Below are 21,524 nucleotides of genomic sequence, written 5' to 3' on the forward strand. Positions count from 1 at the left end.
GAGCATACTGATGAATTTTCAGTTTAGATTTTTAAACCGGCTTTACGAAAACACTTATAACTTTTTCATACGATATCCGATTGAGATGAAATATGAAGTGTGTTGGAACCATAACTGGACGCTCTACGACTTTTCAGAAGACTCAATCATCTGACTTTGCTATGTAAAAAGACTAAAATGCTTCTAGACCTTTTCAATGACACATCTTTCTCATACGGAATTGGAACGTGATGAAATCAGAACCGTTGGAAATATTAGATTTTTGTCGAATTATTGCATGGAGAACACTTCCTTTAAAAAATTCATCTTCAATGCTGAAACTGCCCTCGACTACCATAAATGTCGTAACTTCTTCATACAATATCGAAATGCGATAAAATTAGTTGCATTGGACTAAATAAATTACAATCTATATTTTTTATGAAGAAATAATCTTCCAAAAATGTCATTTTCACTGTTAAAAATACCCCCGAGGGTAAATAGGTTAATTTTGTCAGTTTTGACCCAGAAACCCGCACCACATACTAAGGATGTATCAAACCATTCCATGCATATCAAGTGGCTCTATTATCTCATCGATGATACTGGACACTACCATGTCATCATTTTCATCCATGTCATCCAAACTGGCCATGTCATCACCACCATGTGGCTTGGTTGCCAAAAAGGACAACCATAAAACAATAGATAACTGGGACAAAATTTGTTTCTATGAAAGGAGAGTTATTAATAGCCTTTAAGGTTGAGGCAGGTGATGAAAACTGGGATGAGATAGGAGAGGGATGTTCTTGAAGTTGCCTAGAGGATGTTGAGGCAACATCTTTGTTGGGAGAGACAGGGACGACATCCTTTTATTTAGGAGCCCTGTAAAAATTCTTGAGTTAAAAAGTCAGGTAGACTGTTAGTATCACCCAAGGATTAAAGTATCGGTATCGATCATCGTATCGATCGGTCAAAATTAAGATACGTATCAGAGGGTATCGTATCGTATTGGAGATACGCTAAAGATACACACATAAATGGATAGGGAACACATTTTTATACACTTTTGCATAAAAAGACAGTTAAAAAAAGCTATATATAACGTGTAGAATGCATAAATACTTAAGTAGAGGGTATCGTATTGATAGACAAATATATTGAGTTAAAAATGTTCAAAATGATGAGGTTTGAGTTTCTTATAGTTTTTTGAGCATGAGTAGATCTAAGAAATTTGAAAAAAATTGAAACCCTCATTTTCTCTTGAAAAAAAGTTTGTAAATCCTTATAAATCCAATGATTTTATGTAACAATGATGCACAAAATGTGATTCTAAGTATGATGAACCTTAGATTTATAAAAAAAACCTTGAAAATCTAAGGTTAAAGTTGAAAAAAATGAGTAAAGATTTAAGAACTTACTATTCAAATGTTTCAACTTTCAAGTTCAAGCATTCAAGGTTCTTCTTGGACTATGTTTTTCTCCTTATTTGAACCATTCACTTCCACAATGTTTCTTTCAATCTACCATTTGAGTCTCCAAAAAGGTGAGTGAATCAAAGGAGAAGAAAGAAGCAAAATATAGAAAACTGTTGGTGGGAGTGTGAAGTGTTTGTTTCATACAACAAAAGGCACATTCACACTTAAGTAGCCGTATCGTACCGTCGACACTGCACGATACACTCGATACGTACCGATACTCTTGGGAATTTTTAGATTTTCAAAAGTTCGTATCGCAGAGTATCGTATATATTGGTATCGTATCGGTACGACATGATACGATACATACGATATGTCAATACACAAAAGAGGGCCCAAAATTCTCCGTAGCGTATCGGTATGTATCGTGCCGATGCCTACCGATACGGATACGTATCGGTTGATACGGAACGATATGCACCGATACTTAAAACCATGGTATCACCCTTAATGAATTCAATACTAAAATAAAAAACAGAGAGCAGTGACTGCCATCGAGCAAATATCTATTTTGAAGCTAGATTATTGACATTTTTCTCAAGGACATCTTTAGCTGCTTTACAGTCGACACGAACTAAAAAATATTGATTAAGAAGATCACTTTCAAATTTGGTTATACACAAAACGAGTGAAAGAATCACCTTTTTTATTGTTGAATATTTTTGTTGAGTAGGATTCCAAGTACCAGAAGTAAAACATACTAAAACTTCATTAGGAATATTAGGATATTTTTGCTTCAAGATACCACCGTATCCAAATTCGGATGCATCAATCTCAACAATTTGAAAATAATCTAGTCGTGCTAAGCTTAAGCACAAAAGTTCTTTAGCTTTAAGCTTTATTTTACGGACAGAATTGGATGTACAATTGTCCATGGTTCAAGCCATTGTTTAAGCCTATTAAACAAATGTTTGGCATCCTTTGCTAAGTCTTTATAGAACTCAGCAATATAATTTAGGCTACTGAGAAACCTTTGGAGATAAGTTTTGTCAGTTATTTCATCAGGAAATTTATCCGTAAACTGAATAGCTCGTTCTATGAGAATAATTGAACTAAATGAAATGTAATGTCCCAAGAAGCGAACTTTAGTTTGAAATAAACTTATTTTCTTTGCGAAAACAACAAGTCCTGCTTGACGAATAACAGAAAATAAAATATTTAAATGTTTCCAATGTTGAGAAATGTCCTGAGAGTATATAAGGACATCATCAATATACACAATTAAAAATTGTGAGTATTGATTAAAGATTTGATTCATAATATTTTGGAATTCAGAAGGAGTATTTTTAAGACCAAAAGGCATAACATTCCATTCATATTGGCCGAATGGGACGACAAAAGTTGTCTTATACTTATCATTCTCTGCTATCTGAATTTACCAGTATCCGGACTTCATGTCAAACTTTGAAAATATGCTGGAGGCATACAATCTATTGAGAAGATCCCTTTTATTAGGGATATGATACCAAATCCATTTAAAAACCTTTTTTAAAGGTTTGTAGTTGATGATAAGTTTGGGTGCACCTCTTTCAATTTTAGCATTATTGTTTACATAAAAAGCAGTGCAGCTCCAGGGAGATTTACTGGGTCTGATAAGACCTTTAACAAGAAGTTCAGATATCTCTTTCTGACAAGTTTCCCTTAAAAGATTAAGCACTTGGGCTGCCCTAGCTTTAGTAGGAATTTGGCTTTTGGAAAAGTTATCTTCGTAAGGAAGAGTGACAATATGTGTTTTCCTAGACCAATAATGTAGTAGGGATGTCTGAACAGAGTTCCTTTACAAGTTGAGCTTGAAATTTTTTAACTTGAACTTGAAAGATAGGATCATCAATTTTTTGTTGTATGCTCTTCTGTTGGATTTTAGATGACAAAGAGCATATGAATTTTTCTTTGGACTGAATTAGAGTCCGAATTTCATTCACCATATGAACCTTTGGAGATTTGATGAAGAAAAAAGTAATAGGATGATTATTAACCACCGAGTGAAGACCAACTGTATCTATTTGTAATGGATACAACTGAGAGAGAAATGGAGTGCCTAGAAGTACAAATTAAGAGAGTCCTTTTACCATAATAAAATGAGTCTTTAGGCAGTGTCCATTATTACAAATAGAAGCATAAGGGAGTTTATACTCAACCTGCATTCTAAATCCATCAGCTATAACCAATTTATGAGTGATCTTCTCAACGTATTGCGAAGGTACAAGCCCTCCGTTAATACAGTTAATGTCAGTGCCTGAATCAATTAAAGCGATAGTTTTTAGGCTAAACTCTCGATTTACAACAATATCAATCATAATATGCCATCGATGAGTTTTAACCTGTTGAATAGTGAGGATTTGAGCATCATTAAAAGAAACTGTAGTAGGGGTTGCAGGGGTACTAGCTACTATATTTTGAGTTGCTCGTAGGTCCTTGAAGGAAGCTTCTTCGTCAAAGTCTTGCTCAATCAATCTGTTTTCATTATGAAGTTCAAGGTATGAATTCTCTGTTTAAGACTCTTTACTTCAGTTTTAACTTCATTGAGGTCCTTACGAAGTTCCTGAATTGTAGGTTCATGGGTTTGAGAGGTAGCTTTAACCCGATTGATTATAGTTTTAAGACTGTAATCTTGAACCGCAGGCTTATTAGGAACCGGGCTAGGCCTAGTATTATCCTTTACTAAGGTGATATACTCATGTAAAAGTTGAGCCTTAGTTATGAGATCATTGACATGGTCAATGGTTTTTAGAAGAAATTATTCTTCGGTCGAAAGAACCATCAAACCATTTTCCTTGAGCATAGCCTGGTAAGGATCACAACTACAATGGGGAGTTTGAGATTTAGACTCAGAAGAATCACTGTCGAACTCAAGTTAAGCAATATCTTGGTCTGAGTTGGGTTCTGTGTTAGACTCAGGGTCGGACGAGCTATATAGTAGGATCTTTTCAAGATTTTGCTTTTGTGAGTCATGAATTTCTAAGGCATTAATCCTTGCCTTAGTATGACAATTGTTCTTATAATGTCCTACTTTTCCGCACTAGAAACAAACAGGGGGTTTGTCAGAGGAAAAAGTGTTTTGAGGACGAGATTTGGAAAAACGTTTATTGGAGAAGCGTTTAGGTTTAGATTTATATGGTTTTGCTTGATATTTAGGCTTAGAAAAAGAGCGTTTTTTATGAGTCCTTTTGGGTCCTGAAAGATGTATCTTCTCAAAACCAAACTGCTCATAAAAGTCGCCAAGTTCTCGGAATCCAGCTTGTCTTTCTTTAGACAGTTGTTTTTTGAGTTTTAGGTCTGTGAAGAGTTGAAGACCTTTAGTGCATATTTCAACAGCTAATTCTCCGTAGGTATATTACTCGAAGGGAATAGTATTGTTATGCTTTGCTTTAAGTCTATACCTTACCTTTTGAGCAAATAAAGGGGGTAGACTAAAGATGAACTTCTCTTTCCATATGGAATTGTTGCAGTCCTCTCGAGTAAAGACTTTAGCAAAAAAGATGTCTCTATACCATCTATAATTAGACAGTGTAGGACAATGAAGATTCATAAGTTGTTCTCTTGTTCGATCAGCTAGAATTTCAGCTGGTCCAACAAAATGAAGAGTTATAGTATAAACCAAAGTATTAACCGCATCTTCTTGTTCGACATAAACAGTTCGCTGGGTAAAATTACCATAAGCAAGTTATTCAATAAGTTATTGTGGAATACGGGTCACAACATTTATAATTTGTTGTCTAATTTCTTCAGACAAATAGAAATCCCACCAACCGTGAAGTTGGCCGAAAAATCCTATTGCTATCATTTTAACAACCTTATAATCAGATGAATGATTAATTTTTGCCGTTATAGTATACATAAGCATATGTTTCAAAAGATTGATGATTTGATATTTAGATAAATTATCAATATTCCACTCAAAAATAATATTACCATTGATTGAGAAATTAGCAGGTTCTCCTTTTACTTCAAATTGAAGGTCTACAGGAGATGGGAGAGGGTAATAATAATTAATTGGAGCGATAGGCATAACTTTTCGGGCTTTCCTCATTACTTGATTAAGTTGAGGAATGGACTCAGGTACTGCTGCCTGTTGAGGTAGCATAGATTGGAATTCTTTCTTTGCCATTTCAATTTTAGAATCAGAAGGTTCGGTAAGAGAAAGAGTCAAGGCCTATCGTTCTTCAAATTTTCCTTTAGATACCTGGAGATTCTGGAGTTGAGTAACAATCTCATCAAGAATGTTAGACTCAGTTTTCTTTTTCGGGATATCTAAGGTTGGAGGAGGTTTAAACATGATAGATTGGTTGCTTCTTGGATGAGAAGCAGTTTCTAGCTTGCTTCTAGGTTGAGAAGCAAAAGTTGGCCAAATATGCTCAATTTTAGCATGAGAAGTAGACTAAGTAGAAGTTTTTAAGGAGTCTACTATCGTCTTAATACGATCAGTTTGGCTTCCAATAGACTGAATACATAAATTAGTAAAGTTATTTTGTTCAACAACTTGACTAATATGAAATTCAGTCAGAGGTGAAGAAGTATAACTTGAAGTTTTAAGAGGAACAACCATCTGATTATTGCCTACTTTTATGGCTTGGAATAGAGGGTGAACAGATTCAATTTATGTTCCTTCTTTAGAAACATAAGTGGTTGTCACCTTCTTAATCTCACTAACCTGGTGAGGGTTAGAGGATTTGTTAAGAAGATATATTTTTAACCACTGAAAGAATGGAAGATTTATTTAATGAGTTTCCATGTAAGAAACCCATTTTTCATGAAGCTCCTGCCACTCAGAACTAGAAGAATAATATTCTTCAAACATTTTTCTTTTCCCAGCATTCTTAGCGGATCTATACTCCTGAATTAGGAGTTTCTTATTAATTTGGAATTTGAGTTCTTCAGTGATATGAAGTATCATAATTCTCGAAGGGGCTTGCATATCAGAAGGGGTTAGAGAAGTAGACCCAATTTCCTTATTAATCGGAGCAAGAGGAGGTTGAAAATTAGCCTGAGATTGTTCTCTTTGCAGAGGGCCATAAATATGTTAATTAACCTGGAGAGCTGTACGATTGGTACATTGCAGATTTATAATTCCATCGTAATTTTCATTTTGAACTCTAGAGGTAGAAGAACGAGAAGGTGCTTGAAACAAAGGATATTCAGAAGAAGAAGAAATTATAGAAGAGGTAGATCTTCTTGAATCAGAAGGTCTACGATCGAAAGTGATTTCGACATCATCAAAAGGAAACTGAGTAATGCATGATGGAGAAGTTCTCATGGGTGGCTGAGGTTGAGCCACAGAGGTTAAGGTCCAAGAGTCAGGAAGGTCAACTTCTGACCATCTAATACATCTAGGTACAAAGACTTGTGATCTTTCAGTATTGGCCTGGAAGTAGACAATTTGACCCTTTGGATCAATAACCTTAGCATTAGGGGCTACGATAGTCATTATCTTGTAATAGATACGGTGGATTATCGCGAGATTTTGGGTTCCTGGAGCAACCTTATATCCATACGTCTTTAGGAAAATAACAGTACCGTCAAGAATATTAGGGTCTGTTAAGGACATTGGGAGATTTGGAGATCGAAAATATATCGGTCCTTCACAGAGATTGGTTTCTACAACACCCATTAGAGATTCACTAAATTCTGCCATCTTGGCATCTCTAATTGTTGCAAAAACCGCACAGTTTAACCCTAGCAAAGTTAAGGGTTTAAGGGCCACCTGAACTAGGTCGATGTGGATAAATTTAAATCGACGTTCTCTATGCCTCTGGATCTGAGAGTTTGTTAAGAGTTGAATTTGCTCTTGATCAGAGGTAAGAGTGTGAGTACTCTCGCATGTCTTAATAACATAGTCACTATGAAATGAAAAAGTTCCTTTATGATATACCTCGGATTCTGATATTTTATGAATGGTATAATTATTGATAGCAACTTCTAGGTTGTGAAAAACCACTTCTTTGGAATTGTGGACTGAATCATAAGTCCTTCCGAAGGTGCAGGCCTCAGAGGATGAGATCTCCTTGAACTATAACGAAAGTATGAAGCCATAGTCTTAGAGATTTGAGTCAATAAGGGTTTCGGTCAATATATCCTACAATTTTTTTATTAGGGTAATTTACAGTGCCACCCCCTGGAGAATGCCAGTATTATAGAAACACCCCCTCTTGTTCACCAAATTATACTCAAACCGTCAGTCACTGCTAAGTGATGCTATAAAATGACACTTTAGCCCTTATGAGTAAAACACCCTTATCTTATTATCCCAAAAATACCCCTCTCTTCACCTATATACCATTTCATTCTCCCTGTATCACTTTCTCTCCTTCTATCCTTCACTCCCTAACTGGATTTGTGATTCCGATGAGTTCCAACCGAGTTCACCACGACTTCTTCATGCCACCCTTTCTAAGCGATATCAAAGAGTTCAATTCATCATCTTCTTCCTCTCTCAACCCAAGTGCTTGGATTCAAATATTTTCTTCTTTCAAATTCACGACTAATATGAAATGATTGTCAATGGAAATAGAGTCGAAATCTTCTACACTTTTAAACTTATAAGATACAACCATTTTCCTTTTCTTTTTTTCGCTTCAAAAGTAAGAGAAATTTAAAAGAACAATTGCCGAAGTAGGCAGAAAATTTGAAAGGCCGTAAAAAGCCCCCAAAAAAGGGCTTGATATTGAACTTCAAAAAACCAAAAAAATTAAATGATAATGAGTACAAGTAATTATCTCTTTTTTTTTTCCCCTCTTGGGCAACTTCTGTATTCAACAATGACCCTATGAACCGACGAGGATCTCTTCGAAACAAAAGCAGCCTCCAAAGTCCAATCGCTACTAGAAATACGAAAGATATCTCCAAATTTGATTTTATGATGCTTAAAACGGCAAATCCTCCTCGAACCAATCAACAAGAGAATCCTCCAAATGATTAATACCAATTGAAACCTCCAACGAGAAACTCATAGCTTTACAACACAGGAACTCTACCGAGTGTTGAAAATTTTGACGCTTTCCGATGAGATTGCAACAAAACCGATACAAATCGATCTTATTCAAATAAAAAAGCATGATGAAGAAAAAGTTGGTAATTACAGTATCGAAACACAAAAGATCACAAACACTAGGATAACTTAGTGGTGATAGCTTTGGCTTGTGGAGCCGACACCCAATGGAAGAGGTCGTGGGATCGAACCCCGTTGTATGCATTGTGTGAGTGTGAGTGTGTGTTTTCTTATTTATTCTGTACCCACCCGTGGGTTGCCCAGATGGTTAGGGAAAACTCGGGATTGTGTGGATTAGGCGCACGATGTGCTAGTCTCCCCGAGGATTAGTCGAGGTGCGCGTAAGCTGGCCCAACAAGATCTCAATTCTCCATTTGTGCATCTGCGATTTAAGTGGAGGTAATAGTGGTGCGTTGCTGTGCTAGTCTTCCTGAGGATTAGTCGAGGTGTGCGTAAGCTGGCACTGACACCTTGGTTAACCAAAAAAAAAAAAACACAAAAGATGACCACTGCGCTTCCTCGAATCGATCTTGTCCTAGCAATGCCACCTCAAAAACAGATTAAAGATCTGCAACACAAGCTACAAAATAATTCCACGTTCTGGGAAACGAAACAAATACACCCGCAAGAAAACTGTGCTTCGAGGATCCAGATGCCTGAACCAAAATCCAGCATGAAGGAATTAATTGATTTTGACAATTCAATGGATACCGAAGCTATGAAGCCTTTGAACGAGTGAGGATGAGATGAAGAGAAATAGGGCTCCAAAGAGATCAACAAGGCAGAACGGAAAGGCGATTTGGGAATTACAAGGGTTTGGTATCAAACTATCAAGGATAAGGGTAATTTCGGTACTTCATTATTTTTAAGGGTAAAATGGTATTTAAGAAAAAATGAACCACTGATGTCAATATTTTTGGTATATTTTGAAACAGTGACTGCCGGTAAGGGGTTTGAGTCTAATTTGGTGAAAGAGAGGGAGTGTTCCTATAATAGTGACATTTTCTAAAGTATGACTATTTTTATTATGTTTTCACGGTTTAGGTTTAAACGTCAGTCTTATCGGTCTATTTCTGTCATTTAACGGTTTTCCCTTGTTTTACAATCCAATCGATTGCTCTTCTCATTTCCGACAAGTTGAAATTTCGGATAAGACCCTTTCCTTCCACAAACAGAAGGAAAACTCCTAAAACCCAGGACCTTTCCCTCTCTCTCTCTCTCTCTGTCCTGCAACTGGAACAAGCAGCCATGGCTGCAATGTCAATGAACTTAGCGGCTACCTTCATTGGATTGGCAAAGCGACAGGCTAATACGCTTAGGTTTCGGACCACAGTATTCCCTGTTTCATGGAGAACCAAACATCATCAATCTCGGAGCTTCCGAACATCTTTAGTAGACTTAAAGATGGTTTCTACTTTCTCAAAAACGACGAAGAGACGTGTTCGCATGTTTACTACAGCAGCGACCACAACTGAGAACGATAACTCGGATGTTTTAACCGAGATTCCTCCTGATGATCGTATTCCTGCCACAATAATCACGGGTTTCTTAGGGTCTGGGAAGGTACTCTCTTTTATTTTCATTCGTAAGTTTCCTTTTCCTGCTTTAAATTCTGTTATAAATCAAGAAAACATATTAATGGTAGAAAACTAAGTGGTGATCTTTTAGGTCAATTCTGCATTTTGTTTTCTGTTATCCTCCACTTTTAGTTTTGGAAATTTATGGAGAAAAGACGGTATGAATAAAGGATTCCTAGAATATTTTCATAGAGCTCTGCAGGGAGAAGCTCAGTCTGTTTTCCCTTCCTTGCGGTATATGTGTGTTCACCGTGGCTGACGTAGTCTTTATGTAGTGGAATAGAATGAATGCCTTCTGTTGCCATACTCTATTGGAGAGATTACGTTTTTAACACTCTTGAAATGGTCTTGTTTTGAGCAGACGACTTTACTAAACCATATCTTGACCGCTGATCACGGGAAGCGTATTGCAGTAATTGAGAATGAGGTATGAGTTGGGTTTGTTACTGATTCCATTCTCTGCCTTTTATTCTCAACATTTTTGGGTCAAATGTAAGGTGATACTTTTGATAACTGACGAGGAAAAATAAGATATAAAAGTTTAAGTAGCTATAATTTGAAAGACTGTTTAACTTTAGTTCATTTGATTTTCAGTTTGGTGAAGTGGACATTGATGGTTCTCTGGTCGCTGCCAAAACCACTGGGGCTGAGGACATAATCATGCTCAATAATGGCTGTCTCTGCTGCACTGTGAGGGGTGATCTTGTTCGGATGATTTCGGAGTTGGTGAAAAAGAAGAAAGGAAATTTTGATCACATAGTGATAGAGACTACGGGTAGGCATGCATTTCACTTCTTGTTTGTCCAGTTAAGATATATCATGGGGAGTTGTAATAAATTAAGGCTTTTCTTTTTCCTAAGATATTGTGGGCATGGCTATGATTTTGTTTGGTGAATTAAGATATGCTTTGAGGATAACTCCTCATATCAGTCTCATAGTCTGAAATATTAGCAGTTTCTTTTCGTTTATTTGTATTATGTATGAGAAAAGAAGTACAGAACATATTTGGTGTTGCTTTGTGGAAAAGACTGTCCTGTCCAGTATGTCAGTTTACTTATACTGAAAGGGTAAATAGTTATAGTTATGATAACAGGGACACTTTGTTCTAACTAATATCAGCTCCTCATTAGCTAAAAGCTAATGTGTAGTTTGCTTTTGCTTTATTACAGATTTCATGGTAGGTAGGAAGCTAGTTTTCTATACAAGCTAATGGGCTATACAGCTCAGAATGTGTATTGTTAAAACTTATCCATGTACTGTCATATATTTTTCATGCAGTTGCATGTGTGTGTGGCTGGATCAGCATGACCCAATCTGGAAACTCATGCTAAGACGAACCGGATCCAAATCAGGGATTTAGTCCAATAGGGTTGATAGGGAATATATTTTATTTGGGATGTATTTGTAATTTGATAACTAATATTTTATTCTCTTAGCAGTCAATTAGTAGGAGATAGAGATAGAGTCCCATGTTGATTTCAAATTACAGTAGGAGTCTTTAGCTTTTTCATTTATGCATGAGATGTAATCCATCAAGACATTAGAGTGGATTGAATGAATTTAGAAAAGTTATTTCTGAGTACCTTATGTGCGTGAGCTGAGGTAATGACTGCTTCTTCTTCTTCTGTTCAAGCCCGTATTCTCAGGTTGGATCTATCTTCATACCTTCTGTTCTACTACTTCTTTACTATCTTTATCTGATTCTTCATCTATTCTAGTTGTTCTTTTAAAAAATCAGGACAGTAGTTTTCTGTTCTGCAATTGGGAGGTACCCTGTTTTCAGGAAAACTTTTATCTAGCATAAAATTTCCGTTTGTGATCATCTTCTGATGGGGTGGCCCAAATTTCATATCTGAATTTTATTTGTCTAGTTCTCTTGAATTCTTGCGATAACCTTGAGTTCTTAAGCCAGACAATCCTATCTGTTGTTGATACTCTTTTTCTGGTTTTCTTACTGCAACTACTCATTGCCCCTTGGTTATTTGAAAGAGATTGCTTTCTTTCTGCCCTCTCTTTCCCCTAAATTTGGAATTGTATTTTCTCTCCTCCCCATGAGCTCTTTTCTTCTCTCTTTTCTTTCTCTTTCCTCCCAGTGATCATCTCCTCTCCTTTTTTTTCTTGCGACGCCATTGCTAACATATCTGAAAACCACCCCCAGAAGATTACCTTCCATTGATTTGTCTGCATCAATACACCAAAGGACCCAGGCTGTCTTGTTGCTGAAGTCTTAAGACTTGCTTGAGACTGATTTGGGAAGTTCTACTTCAGTCCTTGGAATGATTTTAGCTGATTCTCAAGAAGCACTGTTTCCTTAATTTACAAATATCTTTTAAAATTTACTCAAAATCCCTTATATTTATAATTGCTTCTGTTTTACTTTTACCCTCAGACTATTCTGAAATCCAGGGTAATCCTTTTCCTTTCAATTTAATCACCCCTCTGTAGAGCTGATTGGAGGGTAAGGATCGATGTAGCCGACCCCATTTAGTTGGGATAAGGCTTAGTTGTTATTGTTGTTAATTACCCCTCTATCCCAAGGTTTTTATTTCTTCCAAAATGGTTCTGAATTGTACTGTTAATTAATGGATTCACCACTATCCCTATTATTTGAGTTCCTATCATTCAGGGTGGGCCTATAGCAATCCAAAAGCAGTGTTTTGGAACACAGTTGCATTGATTTTACTCTTTTTTTTCTTCAATAGTGGCTAGTCCTAGCCTGCCAGGCACTAAGATATTATGAAATCCTTTGCCATTTTGTGAGAAAGGTTATTGAGCTACACAGATATGATCAGTCAGATAAACCTTGTTATGGGTAATATTTCCTTTTCAACTTAGTTTTTTATCAGAATAAGATTAATAAGGGAAGGGGAGAGTAATAATTCTGTTGGGCTTTCTAAGTTATTTTGATTTGGACAACTTGGATTTTCCAAGCCAATCCAGCTTGCTTCAAGAGCTCCAGATCTCCAAGTTGGATGGTTGTTTGATCTTTTCCTATGTATTGACTGTTTGATTCTTTCCCTGCACCTTTTTGCATACTCTGCAGGATTAGCAAATCCATCACCGATCATCCAGACATTTTATGCAGAGGATGAAGTTTTCAATGCTGTCAAACTGGATGGTGTTGTAACCCTGGTTGATGCAAAACATGCTAGTATTCACCTTGATGAGATCAAGCCCGAAGGTGTAGTCAATGAGGCAATTGAACAAATTGCTTATGCTGATCGTATTATAGTAAACAAGGTAGGGGTTATAGTAATATCTCTGACATAGTTTTGAATTTGGTTTCAGTCAGCCTAGCTTTGGTCAGCCTAGCTTGGGCATTAGAATTCTTGAAAACCTGCTATTGGTTCACTCCTTTAAAGAAAGTCATGTATGGATCTGAATTAGACATTGAAAGAGATCATTGACCTCAATCATGAGGGTGCTCTCTTTACTGCTGTTACACTCTTAAAACCAATTGCAGCTGTTTTTGGAATTGTTAAATTAAATTCTACGATAGTGCCCCCCCCCCTTTTCTTTTTTTTTGGGATATAAGAAATAGTTTAATCTAAACCAAGACTGATTTACTCTATTTTCTGCATTGCCTGTAGACTGACCTTGTCACCGAACCAGATATTGCTTCCTTGATTCAGCATATAAAGGTTAGAAATTGCACTTCTGTTTTAATTTCACATGTTTGTTGAGGCTTTGCATCTTTAATGGTTTAATTTTTATTTTTGGCACTGCTACTGGGTGCAGAAAATAAATGGCATGGCTCATCTAAAGCGAACTCAATTTGGCCAAGTTGATCTGGATTATGTTCTTGGGATTGGAGGCTTTGATTTGGAGAGGTTATCTTTTCCTTTTACTGTTTGCCATGATTTTGTGGTGACATTTTCTAAGGAATGAAAATCATTCTTCTTCTTGTTGATTTAAATATATTCCAAGGACATCTAAACCCATTACACTATTTCATGCATTTTTTAGAATCCAATTTCTTTGATATTGTTCATTGCTCAACAAATATTTCATCCAGTTTTGGATCATCTGTGTTTATATTGTGTTTGTATGCTTGTGCATGTGATACTTAGGAGTTAGAATTATATAAATTATGCGATTGCATGTTTTTTATGTTTTGATGCCATTATGTGTTTCAGTTATTGTGTTGAAAATTTATTCTTCAAAAAAATTTTCTCTGTCAATGGTTTGAGGGACTGTGTTTCCTCAATCTCTTATTTCTTTAGCCTAGAAGATCTCCTAGGTGTAAATTTTGAATAGCGTGTTGCTGGCTTCATCTCAGGGCTAACTTCCCTATCTCTAGAATTCATGCTTTTATGGGTCTCCATGTAGCACTGACCTTGAATGGATTTATTTAGCTTAGCAGTTGAACCACTGAAATATTGGAAATGCGAGTATTCTGATAAGGGTGATTCCTTTCTATCGCTTGTTCCATTATTATTGATTCCGAATGCTTTAATGTATGCTTGCTTCTTGTCTTTTTCATCTATCTGTTCATCTCTCTCTTCAGCTTATCTGTATATATGGATGCTGGTAACTAACATTATTGGAAAGTTGTCAGGATAGAGAGTGCAGTTAATGCAGAGGACTCAAAGGAAGATCACGAAGATCATACAAGTCATCATGATCATGATCATGACCACCATCATCATCATGAACATGACCATAAACACGGTAAGTGCTTCCTATAACTTTCAGTATAAAATTGTCAGTTCCTCCATGATACCGTAGGATGATATTCTTTTGATTAACTTTGTTGTTGTGTTAAACTGTGTGTACTATGTGATTTGACATTGTCATGATATGTTTGAGGGGTATCTTGTATTTTAAATTATCTGAACAAAATTTTAACAAATTAAGAGGACGGACCTCTCGGTGCAACTGTAATGTTGCTCCATTGCAACCTAGTGGTCATGGGTTCAAGTCGGGAAACAGCCTCTACGTGAAGCAGGGGTAAGGCTATGTACATTATGACCCTCCCTATACCCTGCACTGGTACACCCTTTTTTTCCTTCAATTTTTTAACAATTCCAACTTTTCTTTCATACTGGTAACAGTTAGATTTTGGTTTGCATTGTTTTCATCTGAGTAGGAGTAATTGATTTTGCTTTTTTTTTTCTCTTGGAATGTGGTAGACTTTTAATGTTTTTGTAATTAGAACAAAACTTCTAACATTTGCCAGACTTGCTAATTAATTTCTTGTCACCACTTATTATCATTATGGTCATTTGGTTTTCTTATATTTTTATGTGCATAAGGTATTGACTTAATAAATTTTCGATTGATGCCATTGTTTTTATCACTTGCATTCATCAAATAGTGAGTGTAGCTGCAACTAACGCATAATTTTCTTGTTGTTATTTTAACCTTCTGTGTCTATTCCGTTTATTAGGAGACATCAATTACATTAGCTGAGGCTAGACTAAAGGAGATAAAAAGTCCATTGTTTAACATAGAGCATGTGTTTTGCATTGTTATCTGTTTGTGTCCAAATCAAGAGGCTGTTGAGCTTAATATATCTATATCTATATCTATATATCTATCTATCTATCTATATATATATATATATATATATAGCTGCATGCCCAAGAAGAACAATTAGGTGAGTTTTGGGCTTCCAAGGTTCCAGAGAAGATGACTGCACAGGAGAGATTTTCTACAGGATTCAGAACCTACGTTGGGCTCATTTATAGTTTGAGGCTTAATGACATCTAACTTCTTTTGGGTTTCTAAGGAATCTTGGACTGGTCTGTTTCCCACCACCACCTCCACCCCCACCAAGTACAGCTGGATATGTAGATTCTTTATTCTAGGAGTGTCTAATATATTAGTCTTTATTTAGTGTAAGGTTATACCTGGGGAGAGGCCTAACCACACAACATTGATTAGTGGTCATAGATATGTGCCTCACTATGTAGAATTGTAAGAAATGCGAGCTTATTTGCCCCAGGATAAGGTGGTTGAGCTTAAAATGAGATACTTTGAAATCATTTATTGGTAAAGAAGTCAAACAAGGAAAATGGGACTTTGAGGGAGACACTAATACGATGTGAAATGAGATTATTAATTGTATTAAAAAGGTTGTTAAAGATGTCCTAGGTGAATCAAAAGGAAAATGTCATTTATGTAGGAAGATTTGGTGGTGGGAAGCGTGGGATGATGAGGTTCAAGTAGCCATTAAGACTAAGAAATATAGTTTTAAGACATGACAAAGGACTAAAGGTATAAATTTACTAGAAATGAAGTTAAGAAGATTGCGGGAAAAGCAAGGGTGAAGAAATATGAAATATTTATGACAATCTGAGCACAAAGGAAGGGGAAAAACTATCTATATGATTGCTAAAATGAGGGATAGGAAGAGTAAAGATCTCGACCATGTTAGATTTCTTAAAAGTAAAGATGCTTAAGTACTAATAAGGGATGAGGATATTAAGGAGAGATGGAGATAATATTTTTACAGCCCACTAAATGAAGATACTTTGAGTAATAGTGTCCTGAAGGACTACATTAGCCATTGAGACACCACATGTCGTAGATATATGTGAGAAATTAGGGTGTTTGAAGTAAGAGAAGCTTTAAGGGGGATGAAAATAGGCAATGCACAAGGCCCATATGAGGTCCCAATACAAGTGTGGAAGATCTTAGGAAATAGTGATTTATCTTGAGTCTTGACTAACCAAGCTATTTAATAAGATTATGAGCAAAATGAAAATGCAGGATGAATGGAGGAGAAGCATTGTGGTTCCGATTTAAAAAAATAAAGGCGATATTCAGAGTTGCAATAACTATAGAGGCATAAAACTAATGAGTCATACTATGAAATTATAGCATAGGAAAGGGTTATTGATACCCACATAAGACAAGACGGAGAACCAATTTGGTTTTATGCTAGGAGGATCCACGACATAAGCTATTTACTTAGGAGACTAATGGAAAGATTTAGAGATTGCTAGAAAGTTCTCCATGTGGTATTTCTTGGCCTAGAAAATGCTTATGATAGAGTCCTTAGAGAGTTAATCTAGCAAGTACTAGGGAAGAGAAGTGTTTCATGTAAATATATGGACATAATTTAAGATATGCATAATGGTGTGGTGACTAGTGTAAGAACTAAGGTGGGTCAAGGTAGTGAATTCTCAATTACAATTGGGTTACATCAAGGATCATCTTAAAGCCCTTATTTGTTTGTGCTTACCTTGGATGATTTAACCAGAGACATTTAAGGTGGGGTTCCTTGGTGTATGCTTTTTGTAGATGATATTGTTTCGGTGGATGAGAAAAAAAATCATGGATTAACGCCAAGTTGTATGGAGATCAACCTTGGAATCAAATGGGTTTAAGATAATTAGAACGAAGATAGAGTATATGGTGTGTAACTAATGAATAATGAAGTGGTGAAAATTGATGAGAGGGAGATTCTGCAAGGTGATTATTTTAGTATATGGGCTCAATCATAAATAAAGAAGATGATATAGATGATGATGTTTCGTAGAGAATTAAAATAGGATGGATGAAGTTTTCTGTTCAACTTATAAGAAAACTTTATAGGACAATCATATGACCAACTATGATGTATGGTTTGAAGTGTTGGGCAGTTAAGAAGCATCCTATAGATAAACTTAGTGTAACAAAGATGAGGATTTTGAGATGGATGAGTGGAAAAACTAAAAAGGATAAAGTAAGGAATGATCATATTCTAGCTGATTTGGGAGTAGCTCCGATACATGATAAGCTACTAAAAATTCATTTGAGGTGGCATAGCCATATTCAGTGAGGCATTTGGATTTTCTAGTATAGAGAAGTGATTTGATTCATATTGAAGGAACTAACAGAGCCAACGGCAGACCAAAATTATCCTTAGGAGAAGTTACGAGGAATGACTTGTATAGCTTAGGCCTTGTATTACGTATGGCCTCGAATAGAGCTGATTGGAGGGCAATGATTCATTTAGCCAACCCCATTTAGTTGGGATAAGGCGGAGTTGTTGTTGTTGTTAGTTCTATTAGTGCTTTTAAGTTTCTAGACCAGATTCAGTCTTTGTTTAGTTACTAATCGTCTTGAACTGACATATGGTATGATATTATGGTTTACTTTAGTTTAGTGCTTTTTGCACCTGTGTGTGCCTATGATTTCAGTGTTTACTTCCCTATGTTTATATGAATTTATACACCCAATGTTATATGCTGTCTCAGCTTTCTTGCTCTTGTCTAGACAACAAAAGAAGCCCAATCTTTTAGGTGGAATGGGAGGGGGCATATATGTTAGGGTTTATTGCTATTTCCACATGTGCCAATTGATTTGGCATACTTATGCTTACCTTCCTATGTTTTACTAATCATATAGGTTTTTGTTACCAAAAAAAAAAATAAAAAATCATATAGGTTTTTGCCCTTGCTGGTCTTGTCAAGGCAAAGAAAGCCCTAACCTTGAGGCAGGATGTGAAGGAAGCATTTTATATTGGGGTTTATTGCACACGTCCATATGATTTTGCACATTTATATATATCTTCTTATGGTTTTGTTTGAATTATAAAATATGATCTTTACAAAGATCTTAATACTAAGAGGAGAAAGAGATATATAAGATAACAAAGATAAGAGAAAGGATGAGTAGGGATCTGGACCATGTCAGATGCATTAAAAACGAGGAGGGTGGAGTACTTGTACAGGATGAAGACATTATGAAGAGATGGGGTGATTATTTTTACAACCTACTTAATGGAGATACCCTGGCTAATAGGATGGACCCCAATGTGGATGAGATTACACATCATATCAACACATCACAGGCACAAACAATGCAAGCTAGTGATATTGAGGTTCAAGAGGCTATGCAAAAGATGAATGTAGGTAGAACTCCAGGACCAAATGAGATACCAATTGAAGTGTGGAAGAGTTTAGGAGGTCATGGAGTGTCTTGGCTAACTAAGTTATTCTATAAGATTTTAAGTACAAAGACAATGCCGGATGTTTGGAGGAGAAGCATTGTAGTGCCGATCTACAAGATCAAAGGAGATATATAGAACTGCAATAACTATAGAGGCATAAAACTAATGAGTCATACCATGAAGCTATGGGAAAAGGTTATTAAAGCCCGTTTAAGAGAGGAAACTAAGGTAACGGTGAATCAATTTGGCTTTATGCCAGAGAGATCCACTACTGAAGCCATTTACCTCCTTTGGAGGCTTATGGACAAATTTAGAGCCCACAAAAGGACCTCCATATGGTATTTCTTGACCTAGAGAAAGCCTATGACAGAGTTTCGAGAGAGCTCATTTGGCATGTCCTAGAGAAGAGAAGTGGCGTGAATAACTCTGTGAATATTATTAAAGACGTGTGAGGGAGCGGTGACAAGTGTCAAAACGACAGAGGGACAAAGTAATGAATTCCCGGTTTCGATTGGGTTACATCAAGGATCAACACTAAGCCCCGATTTGTTTGCAATCATTATGGATGACCTAACCAGGCACCTCCAAGAACCAGTCCCATGGTGTATGCTATTCGCTGATGATATTGTTCTAATAGATGAAACGGTGGAAAGAATTAATACTAAATTGGAACTATGGAGATCGTGTTTAGAGTCAAGGGGTTTTATGGTAAGTAGAACAAAGACAGAATATATGATGTGCCCCTTCAGCCAAACAGTCAAAGTGACTGTTTTAAATATCTGGGATCCATCATTAGCAAAGAGGGTGATATAGAGGATGACGTTGCCCACAAAATTAAAGTGGGATGGATGAGATGGAGAGGTGCGTCGGGAGTTTTATATGACAAACGTGTGCCTATCAAACTTAAGGGAAAATTTTATTGGATAGTAATACGATCAGCTATGACCTATGGAGCGGAGTGTTGGGTAGTCAAGAAGAGTAATATGAATAAATTGAGTGTAGCGGAGATGAGAATGCTGAGGATGTTGTGCGGCAAGACCAAGAGAGATAGAGTAAGGAATAATTGCATTAGAAGCGACGTGAGAGTCGCCCATATCCAAGACAAGCTCTGGGAGAACCGGTTGAGGTGGTATGATCATGTCCAACGGAGACCTATGGATGCCCCCAGTTAGGAAGAGCGATCAGATTCAATTGGATAGAGCCAGAAGAGGTATGGGGCAGGCCCAAAATGACTATTGATGAAGTGGTAAGAAGAGATATGCATATGGTAGGGCTAGATTGTAATATGGCCACGGATAGAGTTTTGTGGAGGACAAGGACCCGAGTTGCCGACCCTTTATAGGGCATGTTCCTATGATGCTCTGACTTCTACGTTTTACCTACTTTGTACCTCACCTCACCCTACTTATGTTGTCTCTTTATAATCTTATTCCTATCTCGGATCCATATAGCCGACCCCATTAAGTTGGGATAAGGTTATGGTTGTCGTTGTTGTTGTTGTTGTTGTTGTAGTGGAATCTCAGACACATGTAAGTAAATGTCTCTACAAATTTTATCTCTCTCTCTCTCTTTTTAAAAATTTATCTATGTCCTTGATTTTGGATGGTTGTTGTGTCTGGCATTACATTTACATGGTCAGAAGTGTTGCAGGGATACACTTGTACAAATGAATTGACGTCTTTGATGTTGTGGATGCAGAACATGCTGATCACCATCATCACACTCATGATCCTGGGGTTTCTTCTGTCAGCATAGTTTGTGAAGGGAATTTGGATCTTGACAAGGTAGGTTTTAAGATTTTTATGTTTTGTTATGTGTCTGTACTTTATATTTTCCTTTGAAACTATCAATCAAACTTCCGAGCCTCAGATATAAAGCTTTGAGCAAATCATTGTAATTTATGTTGTATAAAAGGATTTCTCGAACTGTTTTGCCCTAATGGCAACTTGTAGGATGTGTCTTCATTTCTTATAGGTAGCTGAGATAAAAATAATGCTAACGGATAGCATCAAACTTCTAAACTTTTCTGGAACCTATTGCAGGCCAATATGTGGTTGGGTACATTACTATTGGAGCGTAGTGATGATATATATCGAATGAAAGGTCTCTTGTCTGTTGAGGGTATGAATGAGAGATTTGTTTTTCAAGTAAGTACATCCTGTTTGGAGATATTTTTGTATTCTACTGTCATATGTATGTGTTATGGAATATTCCTCATTTTTGCTGGTTAAAACTGATTCTGGATGCATTTTTCATCTAGAATTCTAGATTATGGTGCTTGGTCCATGAACCCCTAACCCTTTAAAATTATAAGTTCAACTGTAACAGTGAAAATTGTGACTCGTGTAATTGATTCTTATTAAGCTGTGCATGTGCATGTTAATGTGGAACCTGGGTTAGCTTATGGGCCACCCAAGTGTGCAATAGCCAAATATTTAAGAATGATAGGAACTCTGCAAATAAACTGAAGTTGCAAAGGGGGAATGACAATCTGGTAAGTAACCAGATTTCTCAAGGGGTTAATAGGTAGGTCAAAGAGAAAGGATATGAAGAGGTTTAGGATTTGTTGAGCGTGGGGAACTTGGAACTAAAGTTAGTTATAGGGGCTATTTTTTTTTTTTTTT

The 21,524-nt window shown here is 36.5% G+C and overlaps 1 protein-coding gene across 1 annotated transcript in view; it reads left to right on the forward strand.

Moving 5' to 3' along the window:
• Window positions 1-9,560: 9,560 nt before the first annotated feature.
• LOC122084607 (COBW domain-containing protein 1-like) overlaps window positions 9,561-21,524 on the forward strand; it is a 19,640-nt gene continuing 7,676 nt past the window's right edge. Inside the window, exons 1-9 of the mRNA XM_042652993.1 lie at window positions 9,561-10,005; window positions 10,381-10,446; window positions 10,614-10,794; window positions 13,063-13,259; window positions 13,610-13,660; window positions 13,758-13,849; window positions 14,578-14,690; window positions 20,599-20,684; window positions 20,943-21,047. Coding sequence (XP_042508927.1) covers window positions 9,691-10,005; window positions 10,381-10,446; window positions 10,614-10,794; window positions 13,063-13,259; window positions 13,610-13,660; window positions 13,758-13,849; window positions 14,578-14,690; window positions 20,599-20,684; window positions 20,943-21,047 — 1,206 coding nt within the window. The 5' untranslated portion in view covers window positions 9,561-9,690. The remainder of the gene's footprint in view (window positions 10,006-10,380; window positions 10,447-10,613; window positions 10,795-13,062; window positions 13,260-13,609; window positions 13,661-13,757; window positions 13,850-14,577; window positions 14,691-20,598; window positions 20,685-20,942; window positions 21,048-21,524) is intronic.

The sequence above is a fragment of the Macadamia integrifolia genome, chromosome 7 (assembly GCF_013358625.1).
Source record: "Macadamia integrifolia cultivar HAES 741 chromosome 7, SCU_Mint_v3, whole genome shotgun sequence".
NCBI classification, from domain to species: Eukaryota; Viridiplantae; Streptophyta; class Magnoliopsida; order Proteales; family Proteaceae; genus Macadamia; species Macadamia integrifolia.